General features: G+C 36.8%; 1 protein-coding gene across 2 annotated transcripts in view; it reads left to right on the plus strand.

The window, feature by feature from the left end:
• The first annotated feature begins 9,947 nt into the window (after nt 1–9,947).
• Nucleotides 9,948–22,276, plus strand: part of LOC150103396 (ganglioside-induced differentiation-associated protein 1-like) — a 70,439-nt gene continuing 58,110 nt past the window's right edge. The window contains exons 1-2 of one of the 2 annotated variants that reach the window (XM_090397624.1): nt 9,948–10,385; nt 21,375–21,567. In XM_090397624.1, the coding sequence (XP_090253750.1) occupies nt 10,320–10,385; nt 21,375–21,567 (259 nt within the window). In that variant the 5' untranslated portion in view covers nt 9,948–10,319. The remainder of the gene's footprint in view (nt 10,386–21,374; nt 21,568–22,276) is intronic. The other variant, XM_090397625.1, reaches the window with a different exon arrangement.

Here is a 22,276-nt window from a genome sequence, read left to right on the forward strand (position 1 = left end):
ATTTTATCATTTATGTATTTTTTTAAACGCTTCACATACATTTGTAAAAATTCGACTGTAGCTTAAATATTCCGACCAAAGCACATTACATCGATTTTTTACTTAGGTTAAGTCCCATAAGAATGATGTAAAATTAAACCATGTTTGTCTTTGCATATTTTGTACTAGATGATTTTGTAAATAGCCCTTTGGAAATTAACTGTATATACTCCTTTAATAAGAATATTTCAGAGTATTAAACAATAAAGGCAATGTTTTGCCGCCAGAGCTGTATGTAATAGATCTACATGGCGGCATAAGAAAGGTTGTTTATAAACTTTGTGTATATGAGAAAGGCTTACAAGCGCTGCACCTAAACACCTCCAAAGTCAGTCAGAAAGGTTCAAACAACTTTCCGATGGCCAGCAAATTACAATCAACAGAAAGCTCGGAAGAGAACATAGAGCTGACTGAACTTGAAACTTAAGATGAAAGTATCATGCCGAATTCTTCGGGGGTTACAAACTTCGTGCGAGGTCTCAGAGAAGGCATAATAAAAAGGGACGGAGCCAAGCATATGGGATTTCCCGGATCCAGAAGTCGCTAGAGAGAGTAGGCTGCCTGGTTCCAGACATCGCCAGAGAGACAGAGGTCTGTCCGGTTCCAGACGTCGCCAGAGAGCTTCCCGCTTCCAGCAGTTGCAGAGATAGAGCTTCAAGGCTGCAGATAGGGCTTCAAGTTGCCGAAAGGAGAAGTTCCAATCGCCGAAGAAAAGTTTCCAGTCCAGAGAGATGGATCCTGGTGAGATAGTTGGCGGCAGTTCGAGTTAGTGGAAGTGGCAATTCGAGCTATTTCGAAATGGCAGACAAAGCAGCAGTCATCCAGGTATTTTCGGCTAGCCTAAGCAGAGGAGAAAAGGCGAGGCAAATTACCCTAAGCACCTTCGCTCGGAAGTTTTTCTTTTCGCCGTGGGAAAGCAACCTTTTGCCAGAGCTGTACGAGTCCACAGCCCGGTATGTTGCCGATGAGACACTGCGGATGTCAGATTTCCTGAGGAAGCTCGAGATCTGAATTGAAAGAATTGCCATAGAACTTTTAGTGAAAGACTTTTTGACTGAATGTGCAATACAGAGCCTTTGTAAGTTATATACCTTTGTACAATTCCTTTTATAATGTGTTTTAGTTGAACACTTAAAATTTAGATACTTAGTAACAAGAAGTGTCATTAAGAGAATCTATTGACATTTTTGAAGTTGATATAAAGCTTATAAAATTAACTTAACAGAGAGTTAGCTAACCTCTTTACAAGTAAACTAGGAGTTTAATAAGTTGAATTTGTAAGCAGAGAGTTAATAGGTTTTTGAATTAAAGAGATTAATTAATGTTGGAGTAAAAAGGTTCTAATTTATGCTAAAGAAATGTGTTTTGATTTTTTGTTAAAAGAGTGCTGCCTGTTTGTTTACTGTTCCTAGAAATATTCCTAGAAATATTTTACTTAACAATTGCACTGTTCTTAGAAATATTGGACTTGTGAGCGGGAAACTATGTGAGATAGCCGAAGCGTCAAGTTAAGTAAAAGAATAGATCACGACTGTTTGTGTAAAGTTTTATTGAAGGAATTTGTGTTAGAGAGAGAAATCTGCCGGCCGTATTATTGAGTTTTATGCTAATTAAATAATATTAGTGGCGCAGTCTAAATTAAACAAATTTTCTAGTATCTTAGGCATAAGACTCGTAGTGCGAAGGGTAGATAAACATAGTACGTAATAATATAAGCAAGAAAGATACAGAAAGAGAAAGCGCGCACAGCAAAATTAGAATAATGAAATATAAAGTATATAAATAGAAAATAACAACACACTTTATTACTTTAAACTTTATTTTATTACAATAAAGTGTGTTGTTATGTTGTTGGTGCATCATTCGTTTACACATTGTCGATATCCTGTCCCTGCAACAGCCGATACCGTGGCAAAGAACCAAGCATGCTCCTAATTTGGGCATAATCTCCTGCTTTGTACCTCAGCATGTAACCTTATTCTGAATGGAACATTAGCCACTTCAAGTCACATGATCACTGTCATCACTTGGAGGACGAATAGTGATGTGTTTAACTGAACTTCGCTCTTTGACATTATAATGAGATCTAATACTCTGACCTCGAGTATATTCTGTCACATGCTGCTTGAGGAAGACGCCAGCGCTAAAAGACAGCTATCACGCAGCATGTGCGCAAGATTTGTCCCAACCAGCTGCATTCTGCCGTTGAACAGAGTGTGCAAAGTATGCAGTTTGTGTCCTACTGGGGAGGGCAGCACACTAAACAGTACAGCCCACGAATGCATAATGGCAGTGAATAAAAATGTGTTATTTATGCTTGTATAGTTTTTCCTCCTTAAACATACAGAAAAGATACTACATCTACATTCGGTACATCACATTGTGCCTCCTGGTGGTGAATTTTGGCACTTTCCCCCCTCAGGTATTTCTTCCGTGTGACAAATAATCTATTTCTGCAAAATTTCGCAGCTTTGGATCACTGGGTGGCGTTCTTCAAGGCCTTTAATAGGGATACTTTAATTTTGATACTCTGTATTTTTATTATCACATGAAAATAATGACATGATTCTCATTACATTGTTTACCATTCAGTCTTAATTTCATCTTTAAAAAGCAGAAAAGAAAAGAAAAAAGAAAGAAAGAAAAACGTCCATTTTGCACTGTATGCATAAAATGCAGTTGAGACTGTTCTCACCCCTTAAAGAATGTAACACAAACTCAGACTACTTGTTTTCTGACCCAACCCTACGAAATTATGGACCCAATCTATTCCTTATTCTTATTTAGTTCATTTGATATCGCTCTAAGCATCAACTTCTGCTTGTAAATTGGATACCCTTTTGTTCTTTCTCCGCTTTCTCAATCTTCCAATAAGAAGGTCACCTTTCACTTTCTTTCTTCTCTTAAAACGCTAAGAAAAACTGCTCTGCTATACAAAACCTTTGGTGTTGACAGTTTCCTTTTTCTACTTTAATGGCGTAGCAATACATAATGTATAACGCATTGTGTATCGCGGCACAAATACAGTTACAGTCAGTGGTGAGCTATGGACATTTTAACAAAGGACTCGCATCGTTGAGCAAAAAAAAAAAAAAAAAAAAAAAGCCCTAACGTTGCCCTAATAATACTTATATTGCGACTTTGTAGAGCTTCTGACAGATATGATAATTCCTGTGCGATATCAATCATTAATGCTAGATCTTTTAAAAATTCCAAATTGAGTAGTCGGTTTAAAAAGCCCTTATATTTATCGTTCGATGCAAAATGCTTGCATAAAGCTGGGTAATTTCTCCACACAGCAAGAGCCGTTCGTAAACTGCAAGGTGCCAATCATGGTCCAAACACAGGGCCAATCTTTAAAATTTCGATACCAAGGTCTTTTGCAATTGTATTTAATTCTCGTTGGTTTTTTGGTGATCGATGATGAAAAGCATATAATTTATCCATAAATATTTCAAAATGATTTATTTCTTTAATGTTTTTTTTTATCGAATCGTCTAATGCTAAGTGTAAACGATGAGCGCAATGCCAAATCACAACGTTGGAAAATTTTTGTAGAAGTTTGATCGCAACACGTGATTTGTTTCCTAATATCACAATAACTCCATCAGAACAAAATGTAATGAAATGATTTTTGTATAGTTATCAGAAAACCCATATGAATTTAAAGTAGCAATTACAGCAATTATGAGTCCAAAAGTTAAATAGGGCTAAACGGCCTCGCCTACTCCCTATATACGGGAATAAAAAGGCATTAGCTGATTTATTTTTATTTTTTTATTATAGTATCTGTTATAGCATGTATACATTCCACGGTGGTATTTTCTAGTTCTACAAGATTATTAAACAAGAAGAACAAGGAGCTCGCAAATTTTAGAAAAATTTAAAAAAGGGTTACGCGAACCCCCGCGAGCCCCTTATAGCTCACCACTGGTTATAGTTACAGTTAGCAGAACTACTAGGATTACACTGCACTGCCTCAATAGGTCATTCCAAGAAGTATATTTATACTATGTATATACCGGGTGATTACAAAATAATGTCAAGTATTCAGAGCCCTCTAGCGAGTAATGTATTGGACGAAACACACCAATATTCGGTAGACGCACACAGTGGAACATGGGGATTCGATTTAACGAAAAAATAGTACCAAAAGTCGCCAACAGGGGAAATTTTGGCGCTCTTTTCGAGTAAAATACATTAATTTGCATTATCGTGTTTCTTGTGAGCGATCATGCAATAAAAGGAAAGCCTGTGAGATTTCTTATCATTCGTAGACGAACTGCTTTTCGATGCCACTTACCTTACGTGAGCGTGCTTTGTTAGTCAAACTCTATTATCAGTGGAACAATAATGCCAGTGCTTGTCTTCGTGATTTTCGGCGTAAGAAAAATTTACGAAAATGACCGATTAGCGTAACAAACTTATGAAAACTGATTCGGCGATTTGAAACTACTGGAACTCTAGCAGTGCAGGTAGGCAGGGGACGCAAACCAATCAATCAGTCATGCTCAAGAATTGCACCCTGGTGATGCAGCCACACGAATCAACTTATTTTTGAGATTCTTAGCGAGCATGGAAGTGGATGATGCATAGCCATGGCCATCGCAGATTTTATGGAGTGACGAAGGGCAGTTGCATTTGACCAGTGATATTAACACGCGCAACTGTCGTTTGGGCTGCAACTAATCCGCACGTGTGTCTGCAGATGCCTATCCACTCGCCCAAAGTCACAGTGTGGTGCGGATTTATGGCATCTTTTATCATCGGTCCATACTTTTACGAGGAAAATCGCCAAAATGGACCAGTATCGTCTTCCGTCAATGCTAAGAGGTATGCCAATATGCTACAGAACTTTGTGGTTCCACAACTGCAGCAAAGAGGATGTCTCGATTCGACCATCTTCATACATGGTGGTGCACCACCACACATCGAACTTCAGGTACAGCGTGTTTTGCGACAACATTTTTCTGACAGAAGAATCATAAGTCATGCATTTCCCACGCCATGGCCATCATGATCACCTGATCTCAATCCCTGTGATGACTTTTGGCTGTGGGGATTTCTTAAAAGCCAATGCTTTTAAGAAATGTATCAAAGACATGTACCCGATATTCCAACTTTGAAAGATTGAATAACGTTACACGTGAGACAAATCAATTCCGATAAGTTGCGAGCCACTGTGGAAAATGACGTCCACCGTATGCAGTTCCTGGAACATCACAATGGTGGTCATATTGAACCTCATTTGTAATTAACAATAAACGTCATGAAATTGATGTGCTGTTGTGCTATCTCTCATTTGCTATTTACTCATTCATTAGTCAACCTGCTTAAATTAATTTGGCAGCGCCAAAATTTCCCCTGTTGGAGACTTTTGGTACTATTTTTTCCCGTTAAATCGAATCTCCATGTTCCACTGTGTACGTCTACCGACTATTGGTGTGTTTCGTCCAATACATTACTCGCTAGAGCGCTCTGAACATTTGAAGTTATTTTATAATCATCTGATATGTAAGGCAAAGCAAGGTGTAAAATATAGCTAAACAAAATTCATGTGAAAATTTTGGTAATAACTTGGAAAAATCAATATCTGAAATGTTGCAAACTATTCTCTAGGCTAGGGGTTCTCAACCTGTGGTACCCCTTGTGGGTACATGGTAAAATATTTTGGGGAGTACGCTCTAAGAGCTCAAAAGTCTCTAAGCACTGATACTGATTAATTTCTGAGAACTGAGTGATGAAGCACGGCGCTGTAGTTCATGTCTATACACTTTTGTCAATCCTCCTTCCCCTTCTCCTACCTGAGAGCTGAATCTACCCGAACAACTGATAGCCCAATTAAAACATCCATTCAGTGAATGCGACTTCTTACTGCACTATGTATTTGCTGTGATTTATTTCACTTGCTCTGCCTAAAGTAACTTTTAGTCTTTCTACTTTCAGTTTACTGTAAAGTTAAATGCACGTGTTTCTAAAGTCTTTATCGATATATGTAATTTATGAATACAAAATTTAAAGTGAATATATACATATATGTTTTATATTATTCCAATTGTTATATTATAACTATAGCTTTATCTATCTATACAAGGTGTACGCCAGTTACATACACATTTCCAGGCAGTACGTGAAGCATAAAATGTTGAGAGCCACTGCTCTAGGCTATTGAAACAGCTTAGAAATGAAGGAAAGCGTTCTGTAAAAGGAATCAGAGGTTATGAGTGTAACATGCAATGTAAAGATTAAGATATTCTATATGTCTGGACTGAATACCTTTGAAAGATTGAAATCAAGCAAGAATTGACAGCATGGTGGTAGAAAACACTGAACCAGATTGTAGTCAGGAATCAATATCAATAATCTACTGGAGTAGATGGCATTCTAGCAGAAATGTTGAAACATGGAGGTATAAATTCTGGTATTCTGAATAATGCATAAACTGTATAATTCAGAATGTCAGGTCTAGGTTCTACAGGGTATTCCAAAATTCACGCAAGAAGAAATTTGATAGAAAGCATAGGTTTTTAATTAAAAATTGTAATTTCTTATTGATTCATAAAGTATACAGTATAGGGTTATGCATGGAATAGCATATCGGGCAAATGGCCTCCACGGCTTTGCTGGCACCTACGCACTCTTTTGTCGAAATTTTCCATGACCGTTTTGCATATATGTGGCTGAATTTCGTTGATACAGCGCTCAATTTCCTCCTTCAAGGCGTGGGCTTGTTGGCATAAACCTTAGACTTCAAAAAACCCCAAAGAAAAAAGTCCAACGGTGTTAAGTCACATGATCTGGGCGGCCAATTCCGATCACCAAAACGGGAAATTACACGACCAGGAAATGACTCATGCAGTAAGTGAATTGTTTCTCGGGCTGTGTGGCATGTGGCACCGTCTTCTCGAAACCACATGTCGTCCACAGCCATATCTTGCAATTTAGGCACAAAAAACTGGATTATCATGTCGCGATAGCGAGCACCATTAACTGTTATTGCCTTACCAGCCGCATTTTCGAAGAAGAATGGACCGATGATGCCTCCAGCCCAAAATCCGCACTAAACAGTGACACGTTGTGGATGCATTTGTTTCTCAACAATCACTCGTGGATTTTCTGAACCCCAAATGCGACAATTTTGTCGATTAACGAAGCCATCAAGATGAAAATGAGCCTCATCGCTGAAGATGATTTTGTTCTAAAAATAAGCATCCACTTGTTGTTGTTCCATAATCCATTCAACGAACTCTCTTCGCTGTGTGTAGTCAGTAGGCTTCAGATCTTGAGTCAATTGAACTTTGTAAGCATAAAGATGCAAATCTTTCGTGGGAATACGCTGTAGAAAGCTTCTCGAAATGCCCAATTCAAGACCACGGTGCCGAATTGATGTTCCTGGACTTTCAGCAACACTCGCACGAACTGCTTCGATGTTTTCTGTTGAACGACTTGTTGAAGGATGGTCAGAGTGTATAAGATCACTAATTGATCCAGTTTCCTTGAATTTTTAAATTAATCTTTTCACAGTTCATGAAGTTAAATCACTATTCCGACCATATTTTGTACGAAAATTGCGAACTGTAGCTGCCAAACCTTCATTATTTTTAAAATATTGCTCAACAATGAAAATGCGTTGTTCTTTCGTGTAGCGCTCCATTTTTAATAGGCTGCTGTCTTTTTTTTTTCTCGTTGGCAACACTTTACCGCACAAATGGCGCTAAATTTAAATCTTGCGTGAATTTTGGGACACCCTTTAGTTCCAGGTGATTAGAACTAGACTGCGAAGAGGGAAATAAAACAGAATGTATGAATTCCAGAGAATTTCTCTACTGAGTATTCTGGGTAAAATTCATGTAGGCATATTCGTAGAAATCTGTACTTGCCAAATTATATTCTTATTATTCAAGTGTAAGGAAACAAAGTTCTTCCTTGAAGTAACTTCACTATTAGCTCATTCTACATAGAAAATTTGATTTTATATTATTTGTTTCAGTATCCAGTAATTCAAGCACATTTCTCTCTTAAGATAAGGGTACATACGGAAGTACATGGTAGATAATTATAACAAGCTTCGGAGTCAGCTTGCAGCCGTCCCATGGCATAAGAAATTGCAGGAGACAGATGTTAGCAGTGCATATAATCAATGGGTATAAGAAGGAAGTAATATCGGAATGTATTCATGTGGTCAGAAAGATAAATAAGGTAGGTGTTAAATGGATTAGTAGTAGTATTAAGTGTGATCTTTAAAAAAAAAAAAAACATTATGGAGGATTTACAATGAGAAAGGTGATCAGCACACTCACGAGCAGTACAAAGCTTAGACTAGAAAAGTTAACAGCAGGTTAAGGAAGGGCTAAAGCTGATTATGAGAAGAAGATGAAGAATTTAGACAAGCAGGTCAAAGAAATTCTAAAGAATACTTTTGCTACATGGCAAGTAAAAGGAAGTATGACTTTGGAAGGATAACTTTAGTGGACGCTGATGAACGTGAGGTGGCTAAGTCAGATGTAATAGTAGAATTATCGAGTGACTTTTCAAGAGTCTATCACCCGAGCGAGGATATTTCTGTGTCTTATGTAGCAATAACTGATATGAGAATTGAAGTTAATGAATCAGAGGTACTTAGGATATTGCAGGATTTAAATGCAAGTACTGCTGTACGTTTTGATGGGATAACAGCTCAGGTATTAAGTGAATGTTCATAGGAATTATCAATGGCTCTTATTTGGCTATTTAAGTCTGAGCTTTGATAAAATCCCTAGGGACTGGAAGGAAAGTAAAATAGTTTCTTTGCATAGAGGTGGCTCTAAGACTGCTGCAGAAAATTACAGGCCAATCACCATATCGGGAGTGGTGGAAAAGTTGCTAAAAGGCAGAATCCAGGAATGGGTGGAGATGAATATGATGCTCCATTGAGGCAACATGGTTTTGTTAAAGGTCGGCCTTTTCTTAATGATGTATTAATTTTTTTTATAATAGAGTGACAGCTAAGTTGTATAAGGGGTATGGCTACATAGTGATGCTGCTGGATTTTGCTAAGGCTTTTGACATGGAATACTAAACACAAATTAGAATAAATGGTGATGGACATTCAACTAGTGATGTGGATACGTGAATAGCTCATGGACAGATACCAAAAAGTGATGTATGGAGGAGCAGTGTACGATAAATCAGGTGACCAATGGTGTGCCACAAGGCTCTGTACAAAATATACTATAAACAATTGTAATTTAATTTGTACATAAATCACATAGGAAATGACTTGAAAGGAGATATTCGGTTGTTTGCTGATGATGCAAAGTTGGGTAGGCAATACTTAATCAAGCTGATTTAGAGAACTTGCACGATTAAATTGCCGGACTTAAATAACCTAGCACTATGGGCAAAAGATAATGGACGTCAGTTCAATGTGGAAAAGTGTAAAGTTATGCCCCAATAAATTATTTGGGATTAAAAGATTACAAGCTGTGTTCCGCATTGACGGAATTTATTCCAACAGATTGATGAGATTAGGGACTTGGGATGGGGGAGTGTTGATCTTGGGAGAGTTGAAGTTCAGAGGATATATTGCTAAGGTGTCCAAGATGGCTCATAGGATTACTTGATTATTGAAGAACACACTAACATGTAAATATAAAGAAGTTATTATTCATCTTTATAAGGCATTGATACGCCCACATCTGGATTACTGCGCTCAGGTCTGGTTGCCTGGATTCCTTGCAGATGAGGAAGTGGTAGACAAGATTCAGAGGGGGAGTGATGATCTTCCGCGATGAGTCTACTGACTCCACGGAGATGCTCGTATAATAATAATAATAATAATAATAATAATAAAGTACTCTACAGTATATACCGGTATCACCTAGAAGTGAGTAATCGGAGCGATAACTGTTCAGCAATTAAATGTTTAATACCGTTAAGTATTTGTATACAGGTCTCAGCCAATTATTATTTTGATATTTTTTGATTATTAAAGCATTAAGTATGCATTTAATCACATAATTTCACATACGAACAACTTCCAGATAAAAATACAGTAGACATTTTGAGTTTTTATCCCGCTTTTGGCCTATGAAAGATATTTAGGCTGGTTTATGTAAAGATTAATTTGATTTTCTGATGTATAAAACGAGATGTACGGAATTAAAATCATAAAATTAATTAATCATAACTTTAATAAACTTTTTATCGAAATATTATATTAACAGTCTGTTAACAATTTGTTGTACATTGGTGTCCTTAAAAAAAAATCATCCCTGGGAAACAGCTGATCTAGCGGTAACATGGCTGGAAATAACGATAATGATCTACTGCTTTATTATCATCCTTGGTCATTCTCTTCGCAAAAGGTAAACGTATTAATTAAAAACCTTCTTTGAATATTCTACAGTATTAAATGATTAATTCTATATTGCTGCGCAGTTTGCACGCTATGTAACTTTCTCTAGCCGGCGACAAGTTCAGATTTAGTATTTTGGTTGCAATGTGAAGTCAAATGCAAACTTTAAATTTCTGGTTTTGTCTTGATGTGAAAGTAGATGAATATGATTAACACGGACGTGTTGAATTCGAGTATGAGCTTAAAATTGTCATTTCACCCTTTAGTATTTTAGGGATTAGAATTACGTATCGACATGCCAATGCGGTTCATTTGAACTTACGGTATATGCAAATATTCTTATTTTTTTTCATTAAGATCAATAAGAAAGCTGAAAGTTTCACTTCACAGACTATTGTTTTCCCATGTTTTTCTATGTTCATCATTGATATGACCCACATTAGGAGGAAAGCAATCGAAGTATTATTATTATTATTATTATTACCATGGGCTACTCCAGGAGTCCTTAGACTCATTGAGGGAGGCCCTAAACATCATGTTCACGCAGCTGTTCAACATTCTCACAGTATCTATCATACCTTGCCTTGAACTCACTCACTGTCATAGCACCCACAACAGACTCTGGCAGCTTATTCCACTCATTTACCACTCTAAAAGTAAAGAACCCAGCTCTAACACCCTTGCTAACCACGCTCTTGCCCAGCTTCCATGGGTGCCCCCTAGTTCTCCCACCACCAGTCCTGATCTCAAAAATATCATCTGAATTAATCCTATAGAATCCTTCTAGCAATCTGAATGCATCCGTATTTAATTTTTAATTTAATTTTTGCATCCCTACTCTTGCGAATTTTAAATTGCATATTTAATTTTTGCATCCCTACTCTTGCAAATGTGCCCTTCAACTATTATTTATTTTTCTGTGTCAGTCTGGTCTTAAGGTGTTAATCAGTCTGCATAAAAAGCAAAAATCTTTTGTAACTTTAAGTTCCATGTCCATTAAAATTGCAATCATGGTATTCATGGCGGGTAATGTTAAAAAAAAAACAAAAAAAAACATATTATTATAGGATTCCTTCATATGCAACTAATATAGAAGGATATTTACTTCTAGTACATGGAATCATGACCTTCAAACTGATCTTGATTCATCACTAAACAAATGCTATTTGTTGGGATTGTATTTTCTTCCCATCCTTTTAACCATTCATTTGTTAACAAAAACCTGTGACACCAGGTGGGGGGGGGGGGGGAAGAAATGTAGAAAAAAAAATTTCTTTATTCAAAATTTTCTGCCACATTTGAAATAAGATAATTTTCATACTCTTTTTTTTTCAGGGTTGCAATTTAAACTGAGATTTTACCATGTGTTTCTGTAAAGATTCAAATTTCTCATATGATCATTTGACCCTGCTTGGGTTATCAAATGAGATGCTTGCATAACTGATAGCTGAAGATCTGCTTCAAGTGTTTGATACTTGCCAGCCTGGCTGGCTGAGCGGTTAGTGTATCCGCTCTCCAGCCAAAAGGCTGTGGGTTCGAATCCCGCCATGGGCATGGATGTTTGTGATTGTCTGTGGAAATACTACTGGTGGTAGTTGGCAGTAGATGGCATTGGCATAGTTAATGGATTGAGTGGTGGAGACAGAGTTGTACAGTAGGTGCTCTCCCTCGATGAGTCTTTGGACTCCCTGGAGGTATCAAATAATAATAATAATAGTATACTTTCTGTTCCATTAGTAGAAATATCTTCATCCACATTCTAAGTTTTAGATGATATTTAAGAACTGACAACAGCATACTCTCATAAGGTACCTGTTTCATGGCTGATGGCAGGTATTTTATGATATGTTTTGAGTTTGAACAACAGCTGGAAATGTCAATGAATAGAAGTACAAGCTCTTTCATGGTCTTAGCTTCTCTATACCAGTCAGAGAGTAGCAGGAGTATTCTTTCCAGGAACTCAAGTTTTCACCCAACAAAACAGGACAAACTTGCCGAAAACATGCAGTTATGAGACATAATATTACTGGGCTTGTAGCCTTAATTGCTTTGGGCATAATTTTAACTAATAACTAACTTCACCAAAAGTCACCCATCCTGTAGGAAGCAGATGTTGTTGATGAATGTGTATTACCCTTTAATCATCTTTTAAATATACTGCAATACATGTGGGAGTCAAGTTGTGTTTCTGATCTTCTACACTATATCTGAATTATAAATGATATTTTCTTGATTACAGGAGTGGATGCTTATTTTGTTGCATGTAATTAAGTATTTAAGTTAATGTTTTTATGCATGTTAATTAACATGTATTACACATACATATTGAATAATAATCAAATAATAAAAATAAAAAAGCTTTATTTATCTTGATCTTGTACATGCTAAGTAATGGAAAGGTGAGGCAGAGAAGAATTACTGTTAGGTTAGGAAGCCTCATGGGAGCATCACGTGAGCAATACATGGTGTTAAATGGAGTAGGTGACGAAAAACGAACACATATACATACATGTAATAATGAAATTGTTCACTTTTCTCTGGATTTGTTTGTTTGGAAACTAATAATATACATTAAAATGTCTTAATAATACAAAATGTTATATTCAGGCAATGACAATGAAGGAAAAGAAAGAGTAGCCATAGTATTCAACACAAAATACAAGGCTAATCTTCTTCAATGGCAGTCAGTCACAAGTAGAGTAATGTGGGCAAATATGAGAATGGGGGAACTGGACAATGAGACTTATTTGTGCCTATGGTCCCATAGAAGGTTCTACTAAGGTAGAAGTGGAGGAATTTTTTGAGGTTTTAGAAAAAGCAACTGACACAATGAAAAAGGAAAAGTTGGTCCTTGTTGGGGATCTAAATAGCAGAGTAGGAAATGATTATGAGATATACAAAAATATTTTGGTCCTGAGCAGAGTTGGATTTCTGCTCAGGATATGGACTATTATTACTAACACCATGTTCCAACATAAAAATGTGCACAAATTCACATGGAGAGAAGAGGCAAGGAATATGAAAAGTCTCATTGACTATGTTATTGTTGATAGTGATGTTTTCTCCCTGGTGCAGGACACCAGAGTGTACAGAGGATTTGAAATTGGAAGTGATCACTATTTAGTCTTGAGCAGGATAAAATTGAATTTCATATTGAAAAGAATAACATGTAAGAAAGTTTTAAAGCGAACAAAAGTTGAGCAGCTCCCAGATGTGGACTGTAGACTAAAATACACAAAGATTATTGAAAAAAAAATGATAGAGTTTGAGAACAGGAACCAAACCTTCGAGATTCAGTGGCAAGCCTTGAAGAAAATCCTGATTGATTCAGCCAGAGAGGCATGTGATGAGGTTGTCTGCAAGGATAGAAAAATCAGAACTCCATGGTGGACACAGGAAGTTAAAGAGGCAGTGAAGGAAAAGAAGAAAGAATATCAAAAGTTCCTGTCAAATAAGTTAGCTTGTGCTCTTAGAGAATACAGAGACAAATGCAAGAATGCTAAACACTGTGTAAAACTAGCTAAACAAAAGTCATGGGAAGACATTTTGGCAAGAATATAGAAAATAAATATCAAGAAGATGGCAAAATATTCTGGAGGTTGTTGAAGAAGCTTAGGAATGGAGGAGAGAGTGCTGTAAAAGGAGTTAGAGATGATAAAGGTGACATGAAAACAGGAGAAAAAGATATCCTTGAAGTATGAAGTAATTACTTTGAAAAACTGCTAAATGAAACAAGCAGTGATGACAGCACAGTGATAAAAAACACTGACCAGGCATGCAGTCAGGAATACATGTCCATACCTTTATTATTATTATTATTATTACGGGCAACTCCAGGAGTCATTAGACTCATCAAGGGAGGCCCAAATCATATTCATCACAACTATTTGACATTCATACAGTATCTATCATACCTCGCCTTAAACTCATTCACTGTCACAGCATCCACTACAGACTCAGGGAGCGCATTCCACTCATTCACTACTCTAAAAGTAAAGAACCCAGCTCTAACACCTTTACTAACCACACTTTTGCCCAGTTTCCATGGATGTCCCCTAGTCCTCCCACAACCAGCCCTGTTCTCAAAAATATCTTCTGAATTAATTTTATAGAAACCCTTCAGTAATTTGAATGTCTCAATCATATCTCCCCTCCTCCGCCTATCAACCAATTTTTGCAACCCACAAATCCTCAACCTGTTCTCATACGGTTCATTCCACAGACCTGCTATCATCATGGTCACTCGCCTCTGGATCCTCTCCACCTCCTCCCCATCAAGAAGAAACCTAGGTGACCAAATCTGAGCACAGTAGTCTAGATGGGGTCTTATCAAGGCTCGATAGAGAGGAACAATAACCTGCTTGTCTCTGCTTGTCAACGTATTCTTCAGCAACCAAGTGATTTGATGAGCTGTTTTGGTCACTTTTGCAATGTGTCCCCTAAATTTCAATTCCTTATCTACCAACACTCCTAAATCTCGTGCCTCATCAATTTCCTGGAGCAGGGTTCCACCAATGCAGTAAACTGCCGCCAATCTTTTCACCCCAAAATGCATAACCTTACATTTTGCCACATTAAACTGACATCCATTCTCCTTAGCCCAGACCTCCAATCTATCCAAATCATCCTGCAAAATTTTGACGTCATCTGCATTCACTATTGCCCTACCCAACTTCGCATCATCCGCAAACAAATGAACTGTTCCTCTCAGATCATTTCCTATATCATTTATGAACAAATTAAACAGCAGTGGTCCAAGAACAGATCCTTGTGGCACACCACTAGTCACAGGCCGTCTTGTGGACTCTACTCCCGAGTAAACCACTCTCTGATATCTCTCCGTCAACCACCCTCCTATCCATCTCACCAACCCTATGTCCATTCCCATATGCTGCAATTTACTGATTAGAATTCCATGTGGAATCCTGTCAAAGGCCTTGGCAAGGTCCAGTAGAATCACCGTAAACCCATTACCCTTATCCAGTTCACCCGTCACTGTGTTATAATACGTGAGCAAGTTACTGAGGCATGACCTACCCTTCACAAAACCATGCTGTCCCCGATACAGTATCCCATTTTCTTCTATCCAATCTTGTATTTTCCTCTTGACTATTTTCTCTAAGACCTTGACAATGATTCCTGATATGCTAATCGGTCGGTAATTTACAACAGCAGTCTTAGAACCACCTTTATGCAGTGGAACTATTTTCCCCTCTTTCCACCCGCTTGGGACTAACCCAGACCCGAGACTCAAATTAAACAAAATGGTCAAGGGTACTGACAATTCTTTAGCTGCTTCTCGTACAACACGAGCTGGTATACCATCCAGCAGAAAAAGCCATCAAAGGCTTGAAATGTGGAAAGGCAGCAGGAGTAGATGATATTCGACAAGAAATGCTGAAGTATGGTGGTATAAGAGTCTTACAGTGGTTGCACTGCATAGTTCAGAAAGATTGGACAGAGGGACGAATTCCCGATGATTAGAGTACAGCTCTCAATAGTACCATATATAAAAAGGGAAATAAAACTGAATCTGAGAATTACAGATGTATTTCCCTACTGAGTGTTCCTGGCAAGATCTATGCAAGTATACTTGAGAAACTGTTGAGAAGAATTGTGGAAGAAAAGCTTGGTGAAGAACAAGCTGGATTCAGGCCAAATAGAGGCTGTCAGGATCAGATCTTCACTTTACGAGAAATAGTTGAGAAAGCATGGGAATATAACAAAGATCTGTATTTAAGTTTTGTCGATTTGGAAAAGGCACATGACAAGGTGCCAAGAGAGAAGCTATTCAATACGCTACAGTTATATGGTGTCAATGGGGCATTATATCAAGCAATACTTAGTCTTTATTTGAGTTGTAAGTCAGCAGTTAGAATTGAAGGAAGTACAGGAAGATGGTTTAATATTAAATCTGGTGTGAGACAAGGATGTACATTATCCCCTCTGTTATTCATTATCTATATGGATCACATTATGAAGGAAAGTGGTATTAAACATGATATCAAAATTGGAGATGTTAATATCAGCTCTTTGCTTTATGTGGATGATGTTATACTTCTAAATAAATCTGCTACAAAGTCTGCAAGATTCTCTGACTAAATTGAATAGTTGTTGTAATAGATATGGTATGAAGGTCAGCAATAAAAAGACAAAGACAATGAAAATAGGCAGAATCATTGAAAATGTCAACTGTGTTGTGAATGGAGAACCTGTGGAAGAAGTAAAACATTTCAGCTATTTAGGCATGATTTTTACTGAAGATGGTAAATTAAATATAGAAATAGACAACAGAATCAGCATAGCTGGTATGGTGGGAAGTCAATTGAATAAATTCATATGGAATAAGAGAGAAATTAGTCGGAACACTAAATTAGCTGTATACAAGACAGTGTTCAAACCAGTTTTAACTTATGGATCTGAGAGCTGGGTCAGAAGTAAAACACTTGACCAAAGACTAGAGACCGCAGATATGAAAGTTCTGAGAAAGATTATAGGTGTGAATAGATGGTATCAATGGCAATATCATATTAAAAACGAAGATATTAGGAAAGAACTTGACATTGTCAGCATTCAGGAATGCTTTATCAGAGCTTATCTCAGGTAGTATGGTCACTTAAACAGAACGGGCAAAGAAAGATTAGCAAAACAAGTGTTCGCTGCCAGGTTGGCAGTAAAACGACCCAGAGGAAGTCCAAGATATAGGTGGATTGATACGGTACAAAGTGCCTTAGACGATAGAAATATAAGATCTAATAATGTTGGAGTCTTGACAAGTAACAGACTGATTTGGAGGAAAATTGTAGATAGGAAGTTAGTAACGATGTAATTTTTTTCTTGTAGTACTATCATATCCTGTACACCTCTTGATGGTACATGGCAGGAATTTGATGATGATGATGATGACATATTTGTTGATGCTTTTATCATGTCTTCATTTTTGAAAAAAAAAATTATTTATTATAATTTTATAATTCGATTCCAACCTGGGAATGGTTGTCCAGAACCCCTACTCTTGAAACCAAGCATGGAATTTTATCAAGTCTCTTCCTTAATTCCAAACAACATGTGTGTGCATGTTGTTTGGAATTAAGGAGTTGTTATACTTTTAATAGTCAAAGTGTGAAGTATGCAGGAAATTATTATTTTTTTTTGGGGGGGAGAAAATGTGTGAGCATTGTGTATGGTTAGTTGTCAGACATTAGGAAATGCAGTCATTTTCTAACGCTGGAATTTATGAATAACGACTAATAATCAGAGATTTGTTATTTATGTTGCATTGTAATATTTAAAATGTTCATGATGAACATGGCCACTTGAGAAATTACAATAGGATGTGTTAAGATGATGCATGCCGTGTTCCAGGTCTGCACTTGTTAGATTTTTTGATTAAATCAGACCAAATTTGGTGTAGGATTAAGACTTGGTTTTTATTACATCGTATAGGGATCGGAAGTATTTCTGAGGTTTCTTCCTTTGTGCTATCTTCTTTTTTCAAAGTCTTTTACATGTTCAACATGCGAATCTCTCCAAACCTTCCCATCTGGCCTACATAGCAAATACTACAAGAGTAATGAATTTCGTAAAGTCCTGGTGTTTTCTTGGAAGGATGTGAAGGTTTTGGAGGATGTAAAAACCTTTAAATGTTGGCCTAAAAGCCAATTTAATGTCCATTTTCATGAAGTTGCAACTTTATCCGTAACGTCCTGATGTAAAGTAACGTGATTGCATTCTTGAAATCTGGTTTATATAAAGGGGCTATCAGAGGTGCATTAGGAATTTTGTTAGTTGTCTTCAGTTTGTACCATTGAGGTTGAGAATATGTTTCAGATAGTGCAGTTCTTCACTTTATTTTTTGACGTACTGTTTGAATAATCAGATGCAGTTTGACTATTCAAACACTGCATGGAAAGCACTTTCTTCACATTTCAGTATAAATATTTGTAACAAACAGGACTAACCATGGGTTCCTTCCATATTACCAGCCTAGCAAATCTCTTTATGAAGAATTTATAAAAGTATACTATTGAAGATTATCACCGAAAACCAAAAACTTGATTGTGTAATGTTGATAACATTTTCATTGTTTGGTCAGGAACAAAGAATGACTTAACTCAGTTTGAAGATTATCTGAACAGCTTGAATCCCAACATAAAATTTACTCTTGAACTTAGAAGGTCACAAAAAATTACCATTCCATGGCATTCTTCTTGAAGTAAGCAAAGAAGAAAAAAAAAATTGATGTTTTCAGTATACTGAAAATCTACTGCAACTGGAAGATTTTTACTTGCCACTTCACATTACCATCCATTACAAAAGATAGGTATGATTAAAACATTATGAGATAGAACCTACAACATTTCCTGTACTTTAACCTCTCTACTGGCCAAGGTGGATGAAATAGGGTATGACAGGGAGTTGACACCTGCTTTGACATATTTTTTTAATACGGGTCTAGCACTTCTTGGTCAAGTTCCTAAGGAGTGGAAGGAGGGCAAGATTGTGCCACTTCATAAAGGAGGTGATCGAACTCAAGCATCAAACTATAGGCCTATCTGTGTGTCAGATATTGTGGTTAAGTGTTGGAGAAGCTTGTGAGAACTAGGATCCAGAATTAGGTTGACAGCAATGGTGGACAGCATGGATTTGCTAAAGGGAGGGTCATGTTTTAGTAATGTACTTACTTATTACAATAAAGTGACTGCTTCCTTGGACAGAGGAGAAGGATATACACAGTAATATACTTGGATTTCGCAAAGGCTTTTGATAGATTACCTCATGATAAGTTGACAGTCAAACTATAGCAGATGGGGTTGGATATTAGATTAGTGCATTGGATTGTTGGATTGGAGACTGGCTATCTGATAGGTATCAACAAGTTGTGTATGGAGGAGCGATATCCAGGAAAAGGAAAGTCACTAGTGGAGTGCTTCAGGGGGTCTGTTTTAGGGCCATTACTGTTTAACTTGTATATTAATGATATTGGTGAAGATTTGGATGGAGATATTCAGTTGTTTGCGGATGATGCAAAGTTGGGACGAACCATGAAGAGTAGGGAAGATGTTGTTGTGGCCTTACAAGAAGACTTGAATAAATTGAATGATTGGGCATGGAAATGGGGAGATGAGTTCAATGTTACAAAATGTAAGGTTTTAAAATTTGGAAAACAAAGATGGGATGCAGAATTAATGCTTGGTAGGATATATTGTTGGAGGTGGAGGAAATAAGATATCTGGGGATAATAGTGGATAAGGATCTGAAATTTAGGGGGGACATAGCCAAAATTGTGAAGACAACACAAAGGCTTCTGGGAATGATGCGTAGGACACTGACGTGTAGTAGGGAGATTCTTGTTCCTTTGTGTAAGGCTTTGATTAAGCCACACATGGACTATTGTGCCCAGATTTGGTCACCTGGTTTTTCAGAAGGACGAAGAGATGTTGGAAAGGGTCCAGAAGCGACTGACTAAGGTAGTTTCTAACCTCTGGAATGTCGAGTATGAGGAAAGATTGAGAAGATGTAATTTGCCAAGTCTGGTGGACAAGAGGAAGTGGGGAGATATGATAGAGACCTACAAGTTAATAAGGGGTTGTTATAGGATCCATGCTGGAGAAGTTCTACAGAAAAAAGTGGGAGATCGGGGGAGAACCAGAGGTCATCCCTGGAAACTGTTTAAAGAGGGTGTGATTAGAGGGGTGAGAAGTAGGTTTTTTACGTGCAGAGTTGTAAATAATTGGAATGCCTTGCCTGAGAGTGTGGTGGCTGCAAGGAGTTTGAGTGTGTTTAAGACATGGTATGATGAGCTGTGTGTATGATAAAAGGACCTCCCAGATGAGTCAAAGACTCATCTGGGAGGTAATAATAATAATAGTGAGACCAAATTGCACTTCTTATTCATGTTATTCAACTGGTATTATCGAATCGTATCCAGATTTCGCTGGATGCCTATAGACTTCATGGACGGTTGGGGATTAAAAAAAAAAACAGAGTAAAGAACCACGATATCTTAGACATACTCTTTCTCTCAGTAAGTACGAACTGAAGATGATTGACAGAATTCTTAATACACCTCCCACAACTCCTTTACATAAACAAGATTTCAAGAATGATCATGGTTTACGAAATTCACTGCTCTTTTGGCATTTGCTATGTAGGTTAGACCGGAAGGTCTGGGGAGATTCACATGTCTGAGCATGTTAAATATATTGAAAAAGAAGACAGCACAAATCAGGATTAGCCTTCTGTACAACAAACACAGGCCACTAAGTACTTTGACAATAAACAGTGGCATATGCCATATATTGATCATAACTGTTTTATAAGAAAGTTCAAATAATCATCAGAAATGTTTTGGATCTCCACACAATATAACAAAATCCAAAGCTTAATCATATACCAAATTTGGTTTGCTTTCATTAAAAATCTAACAACTGCAGACCTAGGATATGACATGCATCATACTACAGAATATATGAGTGACAACTAGCCTTTTTTCAGTGCATATAGAGCAATTAATGAAATGTTTTTCTGGTTGCTTGTTTGTATGTACTAATTGTGAAGTTCTGATAACATCTGCTATGTGTAATTAATTTTTGTAGTCTTTGTTTATAAGTTTTGGTACCTCAGATGATGTAAGTCCAATGCCTTATGAAACTTGTTTGGTTACATTGTTCATTTTATTAAAACCGTTATATGTTAAGAAAATTGGTCTCAATACCAAAAATTAACTAAATAACTGCTAAACCACAGAAACATTCATGTTCATGTATAATTTCTATATTGACTAAAACTGTGCATGAATAGTTTTCTGTAGTTAGCCAGTTGCATTCTGTGACTTAAGCTGTACATGCAATTTGGTGATTAAATTATATGTTATAGAATTAAAAAATAAAATTTTAAAAATTCTTTTTTATTTTTCATAAGATTTGTTCCACTTAAATATTAAGTATTAGTTGAAATATTTGTTTATAATACTTACATTTTGTATTACTCATTTCAGGTTATTTTTGCTTTGTATGAAAAAAAGCTGAAATTCAATCTGAAGTTAGTAGACACTTTGAAAGGGGAAGAATTTGAGCCATGGTTTTTAAAATTAAACCCAGAAGGAGAAGTGCCTGTTTTGCAAGATGGTGTGAAAATTATACCTGGATCATCACGCATAATTGATTATCTAGAAGATAATTTCAGTAATGGTAATTTTTTTGATGTATAGTAATTGATATTAATTGTATGTTATTAGTAGATATGTACAGAAAAAGCTTTGCTATTTTAAACAAAAAAATTGTTCTGCAAAGCAGTTCACTTTTATATATATCAGTATTTTTGCTAGTTCCTAAAGAATAAGCATTTGTATCATGAAATTTGCTGTGTGTGTGAGAGAGATCTTTTATTGCAGAGTTAGTGGCTCAAGTTATTCTAGAACATTTATTCTTGCAAATAAATTTATCAGAAATTACATTTTAAGCACCAAATAATTCCGTATTGGCATAATGACTTCATTCTGACAATCAAAGAATATTTAAAAAATACATTATTTTTCCTGCTAACTATACGGGATTAAAAGGCATTAGCTGATTATTTTTATTTTATTCCTACTAAACTTAACATGAGAGGTTTTTCCATTCTACACAGCCGTATCTACCATATCTCACATTGAATTTTCTCTTTCTCTCTCTCTCTCTGTATCTCAGTATCAGTGTTCTCGTTACCTATTCTGGTAATGCATTCCACTAACCCATTGTCTTGCATGCAAAGAATCTACATCTGACATCTTCTGGGGGGGGGGGGGAGTAACCTCTTTTGTCATCACCCACTGTGCTGTGACACTGCAAACAGGTAAAAAGTATGTTTGCATCTGTTTGCAGAGCTAAGCCATGGCATAATTACATTCTTATCCATACT

This window comes from Typopeltis vanoorti, chromosome 9 (assembly GCF_054136105.1).
Source record: "Typopeltis vanoorti isolate ZY-2024b chromosome 9, IOZ_Tvanoo_1.0, whole genome shotgun sequence".
Taxonomy (NCBI): domain Eukaryota; kingdom Metazoa; phylum Arthropoda; class Arachnida; order Uropygi; family Thelyphonidae; genus Typopeltis; species Typopeltis vanoorti.